The 14,441-nt window shown below is 39.7% G+C and overlaps 1 protein-coding gene across 3 annotated transcripts in view; it reads left to right on the forward strand.

Moving 5' to 3' along the window:
* Positions 1 to 11,388, forward strand: part of LOC127968850 (thyroid hormone receptor alpha) — a 145,928-nt gene extending 134,540 nt beyond the window's left edge. For all 3 annotated transcript variants that reach the window (XM_052570209.1, XM_052570212.1, XM_052570210.1), the window contains one exon: positions 565 to 11,388. In XM_052570209.1, the coding sequence (XP_052426169.1) occupies positions 565 to 815 (251 nt within the window). In that variant the 3' untranslated portion in view covers positions 816 to 11,388. The remainder of the gene's footprint in view (positions 1 to 564) is intronic.
* Positions 11,389 to 14,441: the final 3,053 nt, after the last annotated feature.

The following is a 14,441-nucleotide window of genomic DNA, read 5'->3' on the forward strand; positions in this document are numbered from 1 at the left end:
AATGATATGTATTGTCTATGGAACCTGTATTAAGAGTATGCAAAGACAGATGGGACAGATTCTCTGCAGAGTCTCTCGGCTTCATTATCGCTGATAAAATTTTCAATCACCTGATGAGCTACATAAAAATATAAAAACAGGCCACTTCAACATGATCATACAGTGTGTAAAATGGGTAAAAAAAAAAATATATATATATATATGTATGTTTTTTTTTTTTTTTTATAAATGTTATATATGTTTCATAAATTAAAATAATTTCAGACTGAAATATATATTTCAGGAACTATTTTCATTGATGAAATATGCAAAAACAATCAATTTTGACAATAGTGTTGGTAAAATGTACATTACTTACTATTAGCCTAAACATTAAACACCTATTTTTAAATTGATTCTTTTTTAATTGAGGCATTAATTCTGTAAAATAGTGACGAGGAGTACAAGAAAGATACTTTTTTTGCTACAAATCATATATATTTTTAGTTTTTGAAATAATGTATTTTGCTACAACCCTGTAATGGTCACATAATAAGTATTGTCCTTGTATCTTCTCTGGTTCAGATCGAACAGGCTTGACATGCGTGGAGAAGATTGAGAAGTGCCAGGAGATGTACCTCCTAGCGTTCGAACACTACATCAACTATCGCAAGCACAACATTCCTCATTTCTGGCCCAAGCTGCTGATGAAGGTGACGGACTTGCGCATGATCGGAGCCTGCCACGCCAGCCGCTTCCTGCACATGAAGGTGGAATGCCCCACTGAACTCTTTCCCCCACTTTTCCTGGAGGTCTTTGAGGATCAGGACGTGTGACATCCCAGCGTGCCACAGCAGGAGAATCAACAACGTTTTGTAACCCGTTTTCCTCTACCCGTCTCACCCCCCTCCACGCACCAAACTCACCAGCAGCAGCTGCATTGGCAGGGGTCATCTTCAGAAAGGCTTTCATACAGGGGGGTTTAAGTCGAAAAAAAAAATTGTTTCGTTTTTTCACAGAAAACTCAGCCCTCCCACATCTACTAAATTCCCCACGTGTGGCCCTTCTGTCTCGGCATGATGTCTTATACTGGTTTACCAACACCTTAGACACAGAATATACATCTACAGACACACACACACACACTCCTGTAAGTGTGCTTACAGATGCAGTACTCCAATGAGCTTGAATGCATTTGTGCACGTACAGACTGCACTACTGTCACGCCACCACTGGGGGTGCCCTCTGCTAAGACTGGATGGCAGCTGGCATATAGATTCCTCCGCCAGGTCGTGAAGTGGTCAGTTCATTTGGTTGATTGAAATCTCGGCGTTCTCCTGAGATTGACCCTCGGCATCTCAAGCTCTACGCTAGCATGGACCTTCTTTAACAAGACCACATGATTTCTCTTCGATATTGAGCCTGTGTGTGTGGAGCGGGAGGAATTTTCTGAACCAAATCAGGTGCTATATTTAAATAAAGCTACTCGAAATGATTTGGGACTTTTCAAGAATATATCTCCCTCCGTACTCAGTAGGACACGGACCGTTGAAAGCTCTCGGTCACCTTTTTAGTGCTCATTCAGGGGTGCCACTCTGCGACTCTATGTGTGGTTCATCCATGGCATTGTCTGGGCTTAGTTGTGGACTCTTTGAGTCCCTCTTTGTCCCAGGAATGTCACGCAGAGAGATGAAAATCCAGGCGCCCCTACACTTCCAAGCCGCACTGATTTGTGTTTTACAAGTGTCGAGAGGGAGCCAGTATTACCATACTCCCAGACCCATCACACACACACACACAAACGTACTAAAACAAACACCTCAAAACTCGAATGCCTCATTTTTACTGTATGCACTGCAGTGCTGTAGTTCTGGACTCCCATGCAGGGCTTTGAGAGTTCAGTCCAGCCCATCTGTGTTCCGCTCAGATGCTACTGTTGCCCGGTCTGTGCGAACACACGCGCACACTCCTGTCGGGCCATGGCGGACTGGCTGTTGTTGATGTTTTTTGTTTGTTGTTTTCGTTTTACCTCAAATGTGGGCACACCTCCGGCTGGCTGTGGCTCCTAGACTGCCTCTGTGCTGACAGGTTCTACCTCACCTCTGGACACAGGGCAGCTACCCTCAGCCACACACACACACACACACACATTTACACACACTTGTATTCACACACACTAACAGCCAGGATAGAAACAGTTGCAGACACAGTTTCTTCTCAGTTATGTTGAAATACCACTGTAGACAGGAGGGCCTGCCATTCCTCATCATTGCCTGTCAGATTTCTCCGAGGCCTCTTCACTCTGGGCTGAGAGAAAAAACTATTCTGGATGGGCTTTTTTTTTTTTGTTTCTTTACGTGTGGGACCAAGTGTCACAAGTGTAGTTTTTCAGCAGACGGCAAACTACATCCCGCTGACTACGAAGAGGAGTCGCGGAGAGAACTTTAGATGAAGGACCCGAGCTGGTCAGTCCTGAGCCGAATGGGTCTACCGCTGTTTCCTTCTTTCAATACCAAGCAGTAATTTGCAAAGTGGAGCTTGGAGTCGGCTGGTTTCTTCATGGTGGGGCAGGGGAAGTAAGGAAGCTAGCAGTTGAATGATAGCACTTAGTTTTGAAAGAACCAAATATTCAGAAACGATTCAACCCCGGGCACCTTTCAAGGAGTTTTTGCACTAAGGCATGATGGGTCCCACCTTGCAGCTCCTCCAGTTCAGTCGCATGTTTTCCAAGGACACGACCCCAACCTCTCTGTCAAACAGAGGCCACACCTTCATGTGCTCCTGAGCACACCATCAGAGTCAGTATTAAATCAAGCAATGTCCTCAAAAAACGATGAAACACTCATTTACGAATAGACCTCCGTGTCCCCGCCCCTCGAAGCCTAAAGTGGCTTGAGACTAACACCCAACTGAAATGGGCCTTTCCTTTGTGAGACAAAGGAGCAGCCGAGCCATGCAAAGAATGGCAGCACCGAATGAATGTGAACGAGGAGCAGCAGAATGAAAGAGCCAGGACGAGGAGTTGCTCTATAACGAGGTTGTGAAGGAAGACAGCCAATCAGAACGAGAGGAAATGTGAGCATTCCGTGATCACCCTGCATGGATTTCCATCTTGGAATAGGAGTAACGCAGCAGTGGACCCCGATTGGCTGCTCGAGTGAACGCAAAGGGTTTCGATGCTGCTTTACTTTTTAATTTTATTTGAGAGAGATAGAATAAGAAAAAAAAAACCGAAATGATAAAATAATTACAAACCCAGAAAACAAATAAAAAATGACTCCAGAACAAAGAGTTCAAATCTCGGAGCTTGAGCTGTTTGTTTTTATTTCTTTTTGTTTTGAACTGAAATGTGTGTGTTCGTTTTCAATGCTTAACTGCTCTATGTAAGAGAGAAAAACAACAGCCGTAGTCACTTTTTGACCATGCGTGCAGTGTAAACTAGAGAATTTCTCCTTTTTCACCTCACTATAGTTTGTAATGATAAGTCGACTGCTCTGTTTGTTTGTGTATCTGTCCATCGTCTTTTTATCAAGAGGACAAGAAACAGGAATATTTTCTTTTTTATATTTTGTTTTCTTTTTTTTTTGTATCAAAGAAGACCTAGAAGAAAAAAAAAAACATGAGAAATAATGCAAAAGAAACTGAAAAAAAAAAAACTGAAACACAATCTACTCATACCTCACACAACACAAAGCTTAAATGAACTTGGGAGGAGTGCTTCTCTGCGTGGCACTTGTGTCAAATGCGTCCGGTGCATGTGTTGAACTGTACGATGGGGTGTATGTGCGCATGAGCGTTCATGTGATCGCGGAAGCACGCGGCCTCCTCCTTTGGCCTCGAAAGCCCATCTGTTTCAGATTTGCACCAGTTGCATGCATTAGCCTCCGTTTGCGAATGGTGTCACCGTTGCTGATGCGATGGGCCATGATGGAAGCGGACGGGATGCGGTGTGGCTGGAAGGCTGGAAAGGGAGTCGTGTGCATCCGTGACAGCAGAGAGCGCTTTGTGGTATTGAATGTAGCTGACAGGACTGGGCTGGAACCGAGCCCGGGAACTAGAACCTCACTTCAGGTCACCAGCAAGAGTGGACAGTGCTGTCAAAATGATGTTACACAAACAGCTTACTAAGCGCATATTGCCCACCTTCAAGGTGCAATACTTGTGTTTTGTTTTGTTTCGTTCTTCTTTTTTGTACTTTTACCAGTTTTTTGGCCATAACCAAGGATGTAAATACAAAACGAAAAGATATTGAAAGATTAAATCACTATGTGTTAACCATATGCAACCGTCACATACTGGATGTCGACGCCAGAACGCAGCCGGCTGATCCCAGTGTTTTTGTAAAGTGAATCTGCTTACATAGTTCTGTAAATGCTTCACACATCTGTACGTGTGCTTTGGTGCACTCGCAAACGTGCATGTTCAATACAAATATGAAGAAAAAGTGCCCCATGAAATTATCAATCTAACCCTGTGCCTCCGCAACCCTCTGCCCCACACTCAAACTGCTCTTTCCGACTGGGTAGTTAGACGTACATTTGTTCGCTAGGTCAGATTGCTGGTAGAGACGTACAATAGTTGGGGAAAGTCTGGTACCCAGAAGCACTTAGCTGGCCTCACTTCTGCCATTCAGTTTCCTCAGAGGAGAACAGTAGATACTGGTTTTGTTTAGTTTTGGTGGTGGTGTAGTTTCGTTTTTCGCGTTTTTTTTTTTTGTTTTTTTTTTACCAAATTTTGTGCTATCTTTTTTTCTTCTTTAGAAAAAGACAAAAAACGCCCAGAAGCAAGAATGTCTATGCAATGCTAAACCCTATGATAGCATGATGACTGTGCTATTGATCGCTGATTAGCAGGCATGCCTCTAAACACCCCACCCCCCCAGAGCCCCACCCACCACAACTGCATGAGCCTCAGTCAGTTTGTCTTTTCATTAGTCAGTGTAAAAGTCAAGGGAAGGATAACCCTAACTGCTGCCTGGGACCTGCTTTGTCAATCCTCACGAACATTTGAGGGCGCTAGTTCAACTTTCCACTCATCTCCAGTGATGTCATCTGCTGTCGAGGGACTGCATTTGTGTTTCTATGTATGTGTTTGCGTCGAATGCTCTCATGGTTTGGTGGATTGGTACTACCTATTAGAAAACAAAATGGCATTTCATAGGTTCAGAATCAAAATTTATTTTGTAGAGACCGACCCAAAACATTTTTTGAGTTGAAATTCTTTTCCCTCTCAGCTGTGATACTGAATCTCAGACCAAACTCAGTCAGATTTAGAGCTGAAGTGTGCCATTTCTTTCTTAATATGCAAAATAAACTACTTTATATGTTAATATACCTGATTACTACACAGAGATTATTATAAGTAAGACATTTATTGGCTGATTTCACCAACAACAAAAAAATGTAACACCAAGGTTGCCAGGTTTTCACTGCAAAACTGCCCAATTGCTACTCAAAACTAGCCCAAAATAAACCCAATCCCCCAGTAAAAATTGTGTTCTGGGGGGTAAAAAACAGATTTTTTGATAGGATTCCCCTGGTAAAAGTTGCATTTCAGGAGCTAAATATCATTTTATTGGGGTTACTTCAACCCACAGACATGGAAAACATCCCGCGGCAACACTGTCACTGAGGCACTATCAGAACATTTCACAAGCCTGGCAAGATCTCAACCAATGGTGTGATTTTGAGGCGGGGCTATCGGTTTCATCTAGCCAATAGCAGAAGAGGGGGGTATTTTGGAAACATGCAGTTCCATTTAAAGACACTAGTGGTGCAGAAACCGCACACTTCAGCTTTAACACAGTATGCGAAAGCTTAAATGAACAAAAGACATAAAGAAGCATGCTATTTTTGAAATTTATGTTTGATTGGCTGCCCTCACCACTGTGATGTCAACGCCCTCATTTTCTCTGTTTCCTTTGAATGTATCTTAATTTGATTAGACTGTGTTTGTGAATATGAACTAGTGCTCATGTGCAAAATGCACCCAGCCATGAGAGTGTGAACAGAGAGCGGGGATGATGTCCACACCACAGCTGTTTTAAATGAGACTGGAAAGGAAAGCTATTGAAGGATTCTCTCAGGTATCAACAAAAGAAAAAAAAAGACAAAAAAAAAGGAAATATAACAAACTTGTTTTTAAATAAATATTGTAAAATTCCAGCCATGCCTTGTTAGCTCATCATTCTTTGCTCTCTGAGTTGAAGATGTGCTTTCGGTGTTCATGTCCTGTGGTGGTCTTCTCTTTCGTGTTCATCAGTCGCTCTCTTTCTGCCACATACACACACAGTTCTCCTGCACTCTTGGGGCTGCTTCAATGGGACTCATAAAAGGCAATCATGAAAAGCCTAGTGAGAAAACATCTCTGCTTATCTAAACAGTAAAGCATTCAGGCTTAGTATTTCTGCAAAGCATATTTTTGATACACTAGTGTGTCTGCAGTGGAGTCAAACTCCTCCTACTTAAAGGTGCACTCAGCTGTTGTAGAAATGCGCTATTTGCTGTCAGACAATATTCTGTAAATGAACGTTTTTGATAACAGGTGGTTTACCAAGATAATTCAGTTGGGTTTCCAAGTAGCATTCAGTTGGTCATGTCTTCTCAAAATGGTGAACTCAATGAAGCGACCCATAAAACTGCTTTTTATTAGGCTACTGTAAATGGATTTACAATATTTCATATGCATTTTCAAAATTAATTAAAAGTGTGTTCTTCATATTATTATGAAAAAGTGCACCTTTAAAATGACTAGTACACAATACATTCAAATGGGAGTCTAACTTTGCAACACTGGTCAACTGTTTCCATCAAAGTGAAAGACAAAAGTTGTTTAATCATATGATGACCATCATTTCTTGCTCCTCCTGACATTTGTTATGGGTTTGGACTTCTGTGCGCATACTTTTGTGCTGTGGATATGTGTCTGCTGGTGGGTGTGTGTGAATTGTCCACCATGTGGCTGGATTTGATGACTGACCCCTTGAACACGTTTTGAGGTTCTACTGATGCGGTGTAAAATCCACTATTTCTTTGAGGAGCACAGCAGTTCACACTAAGAATATGGTGTCAGGTTGGAAAGTGGAGAATAGCAGGAAGGGAAATGAGGTCAATAATTTGTTTCCAGGTCCATCTTTAAATAGAATCACTAATGAATTTCCTGTTGCTGATGAAGAACTATTCCACGATTTTCTGCCCTCTAATTCTTGCTCTTGCTCACACATTTTATTGCAAGTTTGGGCTTCTTTGAAGTTGGAGTGTAAGATGAATAAAGTTATTATCAGCGGATGAAATTATACTCAAACTGTCAGTTTATGGAAAGAAACTTTGGCACTTTATGATAGGGAAAAAAATGGTCCTGGTTAGTTTCACTATGACAGGTATAATTCATAAGTGCATATGGGGATATTTCAGTCAGATCTCTGGGTTTTGGTTGTTGTTCCATGTAGCTATTCAAGGCTAAAATGGCCGGGCGTCCTGTAAATTAGCTGTCATCCAAATTTCCTTTAGCACCAGAGTATGATTTTTAGTTTGAACATTCTGTCTTTAGTCAGATTAAACAGGCTGCTGGTATTATATACAGAGATGATTCTGTCAAGCCATGAGAGAAATCTATATGCAGAGACAGAAAGGAATGTTTGCACACTAGTTGAACACAAATGCATGTAGCCAATCACACAAAAACTTTTGTGACGCTAATATTATGCAAAGAAAGCTGTTTTGGGATTCTTATGCAACGCTTGTCAGGTTTCACAATGGGTGCTTTTGGTTCAGCCTTGCTCAGGTTTGCTTTCAGGACATTTTATGTAGGATGCTTTTAAAATGACATATTGTACATAGAATAAAATGCATCCAACAGCCAAGGTCTATACAGAAGGGTCGCTGTATGAAGGCCATCTCTTTCTCGCAGTTCCATCGACATTTACGGACCTAGACGCACACATCTGTTTTGCTGTCATGTTCGTTCTGTTTCCTCTCAGCGGTCCATTGACCAACTGCCAAAGCTTCCACATGTTCATTTCATTCAGCTTCTCTTACAGGATGTGCCTGATGCTCCATAAGACAGCAATAGAAACTCACTGATTTTTTTTTGTTGTTGTTGTTGTTGTTTACACTGTTGGACTACACGGTACTGTTTAAATAATATTCGCAACATTACTAATAATACCCTGTCTAGTTGTTTCTGTAATTAGTCTTTTTTCTTAGTGTTAGATTTTCAATATATCCTCATCATGGCCAAAACACGATTATTGCGATGTTTATAAAGTTTGAAAATAATAATAATAATGCTATCAGTCAAGTACATATTTACATACATTTTTGATTTTCAGAAGAAAATAAAAATCACCATCAAAATAAGGATCTAAGGAGATGTAGAGAATGATTCTAAAGACTAGGATTTTGTGCTGCAGTAGTAGCAGCACACACAGCATTTTCAATAAAATAATAATTATAACAAGTGACATCCAGCTTTAGGGTGTAATACTGCCCCTACTGTGCTGGAGTGTTTCTTAAAATTCACTCTGCTTTTGCCAGTGTAGTAAAAGTTCATTTCAAACCCTGTGAGTAAGTAACCACTAACTCTTTTCCTGACAACCAGCAGGACCACACCATTATAAACTGTTTTTATGAGTAAGTCTCTCCACATTCAGCGGCCAGGCAGCACTTAGCCTGCATATATCAGGAAGTTACAATTAACTGCTGTACTGCAATCAATCTGAATGGGCTTTCAATTTTCCATCCTTATTATAATCTTTAACACAGAGTGGAGAAACCTTAGTTCTGCAATTCGAGAATCAGCAGCAGCACTGAAAAAAAATTGGAAGCTGGTATGAAGACATTTAATAGCAAGCTAGTTTCAGAAGCACCACAGTGACTTTTGATTGGCCCCCTGCAGAAAATGAAAATATGAAGTGTTACCTCTTGGGTACAATGTGGTCAAAATTTGATCGCTTTTCTGTATTTTGAGTATGATAGCAGAAAGTAAGCCTTATTACCGTTCCATTTTCTCTTTCTCCTTTTTTAACAATATAAAAATATAACCAGACTTTTCCATAAACCAGTGTAGATATGTATTGCTTTTGGATAAAAGCTCATACTGTACATTTGAAGGCTTTTCATGGACTGTGTGCTGTGCATGCTCAAGTACTTTTATTGTTGGATTATGAGGCTTAATGCTTTTCTGCCTTTCTGTTCTCCTTCCTTTTTTGCACCTTTTGAGGCCTGCCTGATTCAAAATAGATATATATTATTACATGGTCTACAGCCAATAATATTTAGCATGGAAAATCGAAAATGTTCTGCTAAAGGTGGATCGGTCTTTTCTATTCTTTTGGAACTTACGCACGTTGATCAATTTGCAGCAACTACAGCAGTCGTGTAGGTATGTTTTCTTATTATTTCTTTCTTTATTTTGCTTGCAACCGAGAGCCTTTTGGAGTGAATTTAGTGCACTTAAGGACTCCAGAGACAATATCAAGTGTCAAAATGGCAGTTTATTGAGTGCACACAGAGATCAGATCTGCAATCAGACCTGTCTCCGGGGCTTGGCTTATTGTTTAAAGTGGGTAGGGGAAACTGATGTGATACGGTACTTGATTTCTCCGATATTAACTTTACCCACAAAACCAAATGTCATTCCAAGTACATTTTGCAGTTTGGTTGGTTTTTGAGATTAGATGTGCTGGTGATATTATGCTTTGAGAACATGGTGTTTGTGGAGTCATTTTTTAAAGGTGGTTAAAAAGGTAATGCATGGACAGCAAGGAATGTATCTCCAAATATAAAGACGTTTAAGGAATCACCTCACATAGGTTATGCAATAAAACAGCTACATGTATGCGTATGCAATGTTTGTCTGTTTTTAAGGCGAGTGGTTTGAGTGTGGGCTTGCTCAGGTTTGCTCATAAGGCCTCAAAGGGTGCTTCAGTCAAACCTCCCCGTTTCCTTCTGAACTTCATGTGAAGCTCTCCAGCATCTGTGCTGATTCTTAGAGGACATAAACCCTGTTTGCACACTGGATGATTCCAAATCTGCATGCATGATTATTAAATTAAAATAAATTAGATTTACGGGGGGGAAAAGCCTCACTGCCAGGATATTTCCAGTACATTGCTTCTGGGCATTTGGATGTTCTGCAAAATTAGTTTGTGATCCAGGTGCAAACGAAAGGTTCTATGTCTTTTCTTTCTCTCTATTCCAGCTAGTGCTCCCTTTAGGCTTTAAGATACATGTGCATGTCTGTTTTCGCTGTCATGTTTGCACTGCTTCTGCTAGTTTTCCGTCTCAGTGGTCCACTGGCCACATGCCACAGTTTCCATATGTTCAGCTGCTCTTGGATGAGGTACCTGATACATAGGCCCAGACAGAACCGGCATTTTCTTCACTAATTTTTTAGGGAAATATGCATGGGATAAAATCTGCTAAATAGAGCTGAAATTGGTTGAAATCAAAACATCCAAGATATTGAATACATTTGATCTGTGTGGGCCTACAGGTACAAACCAGGTGTCACTAATGCAAAAATGAATCCAAATTGAAATGTTTATGCAAATTATTTGTATAGTCTTGTTTACTGTTAACACAGACATTGTGCAAATGGTGCGTTTGTGGTTCTAAAAAATAGCAATTTTGAGGAAAATCTTTACTTGCGAATAATTCTAGCGTCACTGTGATCAAAACTCAAACCACGTTTTTATCGCCTGTAGTCACTCAGGAGTCCTAACCAATCAGAGGCCAGCTGACAAATGATTGGCTGAGAGAGCTTGCAGTCTGTGTGGAGATATTGGACTGCACCTCGTTATAATTGGACTGGGCCTTGAGGAATCTAGTCACATCGCTTGGATGCAGCTAAAGATGTACGGTGAGGCTGGAGTGCAGGAAATTGATCAAATGTGAAGCTGCTTTGCAGTAGCGTTCAAGACAGTTTGGCAGATAATGTTCTGAGAGTCTCGGCACCGCATGTTTCAACTTTCAGCTGAGTGGACCAGGTTCAGGAAGTCTTTAGGATCCATTCCCACCTAGTACGGAGGAGCAGGAAAGCTTATGCAAGTTCTGGGCCAAATGGACATGTGTAACTCAGAATATCTCAACAAGAATACACTCAAAACCTCTCAATATCTACTGTGATCTCCTCTCACTCCACCACACCTCCGTCACGCCGGCCACCCGTTCTCCACCCCCATCTCCTGCTGCACCTATCAGTCCTAGTTTTTTGGGTGGTGTGATGTCAGGTTTTCTTGTGGTGGGCTGTTTTTCGACAGGTCCAGACAATCAGCGTGTTTGTCAATGTCAATGTGTGATTTTCAATCTCTTTGTTTATGGTCAGGATTTTAAAGGAAGATATTTTTATGGTAATTGTCGCTGGTCTATTTTACTATATATTTATGTAATAAATATGTGACTCAATTTACATCCCAGACTCCCTGGTCTGTTTTTGCTGTTATCCTGTGCAGAAGCTCCTGCTTTTCCTGTTCTGGCCGTGCAGGAGTTCGTCCAAGGTCGCAGATGCAGGACCCTTGCTTTGCGAGAGCACCAACTGATGTATCGGTTATTTTGATATTACTCAGCATAAGCCGTAACACTCCTAAAGCACTTGATGACAAATCATCCCTTTGAGGACCCGGGTTGGGATGTTCACTGCATGCCAAGAGCGAAGGGAGCGTAACTGCCCTTGGTGAAGGGGAATTCTGATTATTTGTCCTCAGCACAAAGGCTTGGCAACTGTTGCGGTTTGGGACTGGCATAGAGCCAGTAGCCAAGAGTGTCTCTGTGGATGTCACTTTTTACGTAGACTCATTTAAAGTCTGCTCACTTCTCATAAACACTCTTCTTTCAATCCACAGTCTCTGTTCAACAGCTAACTCTATAGAAGGATAGTAATGACAGATCATTTTAAGAAATGAGAGTGGATTAATAAACTCAATCAAATACAAGTGTGAACGAGTGTATCAGCCTGATTCTGTCGTAAGTTTTGTTCTCTTTGGGTCAAGTTTTCTTTGCTCGTACTTGAACTGAGTGCACTTTTCCACAAGGTACAGCTTTCTTTTGTCCCGTCTCTCTTTTGTACTGCAAGTACAGTCTCATCCGGAAATATGTTTCTCATTTAGTATTTCCCTAACATTGTCTGTACTTTGCAGCTTTGATGTTGTGTATCTGCCACTGGCAAAATCAGTCTTTCTCGTTCTCAGGTTCTCTTAAATTGGACCAAAGGGGCCTTCAAGGAAAGGTTCACCCCAGAATTATAATTGTTATCTCATCCTCTTGTTGTATGACCAATTCGTCATCTAGCTGATTGTCCAAGCTGTTAAACAAGAGGATGGTAAGAGCAACGTTTCACTGATGACTAAATCTTTGGAAGAAGGACTAGTTTAGGTCTTCGTCTAATCACACAGCTATGTGGATAGGACAATAAATTAATATACATAAAGAGTCATTGAGACCGATTCAATTAATGGGATAGTCCACCCCCAAAATTGAATTGTTTCAAACCTGAATGAGTTTACAGCCAAGACTAGATTTCTCAAAATGTCTTATGTTTGACAGAAAAAGGAAATCTTACAGGTGAGAGCGATCCCTTTCTTCCTCATATCCCACATCATGAGAACTTTTAAATGAAGGTGTTTGCAGGATGCTGCCGACTGAAACACTAGTAGAAGGTGTTACTGAGAAACATGCTGGCTGACTGGACACAGCTTGATTCCCATTGTGGGTGGAAGCTGTTGTGGAGGCAGTGACCTCACAAAGGCAGCTTTCTGCCCAGCCAATCACCATCTTGCTCTGAACACCGAGGCTCTGCCCTCTCATCCCGCCTCTGTGCTGCTCTTATTTTTTTTCTTATATTTTTTTTCTCACTCTCTAATTCTTCCCCGTATTCCACTTCAGCGGGATTTTTCCACTCGGCAATAGGCACATGTCCCACAAGAAGAATATATCTCAAACATTTCTCCTAGAGAGGAATGAGACTAAATGGAGATTGAAAGAAAACTCTATCCCCAAGTCACATCCCTTCTAGTTGGACAATGTGACATTTGTTGGACGTTAATTTTATAGTGATGTACTTGCCATATGTCATCGCCTGTCTTGTTTTATTTCTCATTCGTGTCTTTTATGTGTAGAAGAAACATCTGAGACCATTGTTTATTAAAACATTAAACATATCTGAGATCTCCAATAAGTTGTAAATCAATAAAACATTCCTCGGAGGTCAGAGTCAGATGCTGTGCAGGTGAAGTCTGCCCCATTAAGATAATAGCAAAAATATCACTTTGAAAACTTTTCTTCTCTGCCATTTTTTTTTTTTTTTTTTTGATGATCATGTATCTGCACCCCAAGCTTAAAGGGATAGTTCACCAAAAAATGAAAAGGTAAACATTATTTACAGCTTTATTATATGATAGTGAGACATGGTCTTTAAAAATCAGATGAACAGAAACATGCTGTGACCAGCACTATCCACTGGAACGATTGAATTCAGGCTGAAAAAGTGATTCATATGAATTATAATGATTTTTATTATTCTTTAATGAATAGTTCAATCAATAACATTAATTTGAAATAGAAATCTTATAGAAAAGAAGAAGTGTGTGCTGTGTGTGTGTACACACACACACACACACACACACACACACACACACACACACACACACACACACACACACACACACATATATATATATATATATATATATATATATATATATATATATATATATATATATATCTTCTGTATCCGTTATGGTAACCGAGGCTACTTTAATTTAACATACCATAATAAAAATCGTAACAATATAGAAGCATATAATTTCAGAAATCATTCTAATATGCTGATGTTAATAATGGTTCTTATTATTTACTATGTTGAAAACAGTTTTTTTTCATGATTATTTGAATAATAATTATAATAATAATTAAATTATTATTTAACAATATTATTGTTTTTACTGTAGTTTTGATCAAATCAATGCAGCCTTGGTAAGCATAAGAAACTTTTTTACGAGTTATTTACAATTATTCCAAACTTTAAATTATGCAATAAATATTAAGTATATATTATACATTGTCATTCAAAAATTTGGGATAAGTAAGATTTTTAATGTTTTTGAGACTCTTATGCTCACCAAGGCTGCATTTATTTATTTAATTATTATTATTATTTTTTTTTAATGTAGAATTGTTTGATGAATAAAACGTTAAAATAACAGCATTTATTTAAATATTTATTTTCTAACAATATACGTCTTTACTATCACTTTTTATCCATTTAACATACCTTGCTGGAAAAAAGTAATAATTTCTTTAAAAAAAAAAGAAAAGAAAGAAAGAAAAGAAAAAATTAATAATTCCAAAAATTAATGGTAATGTACATTGTAAAAAAAAAAAAAAACACTTTGATTAAACACCATTTATACTTTATAACTTTTTATACATCAAAGTATCCTGGGGAAAAAAAGTAGCACTTGCCCC

Source organism: Carassius gibelio, chromosome B12, assembly GCF_023724105.1.
Source record: "Carassius gibelio isolate Cgi1373 ecotype wild population from Czech Republic chromosome B12, carGib1.2-hapl.c, whole genome shotgun sequence".
In the NCBI taxonomy this organism is placed as follows: Eukaryota; Metazoa; Chordata; class Actinopteri; order Cypriniformes; family Cyprinidae; genus Carassius; species Carassius gibelio.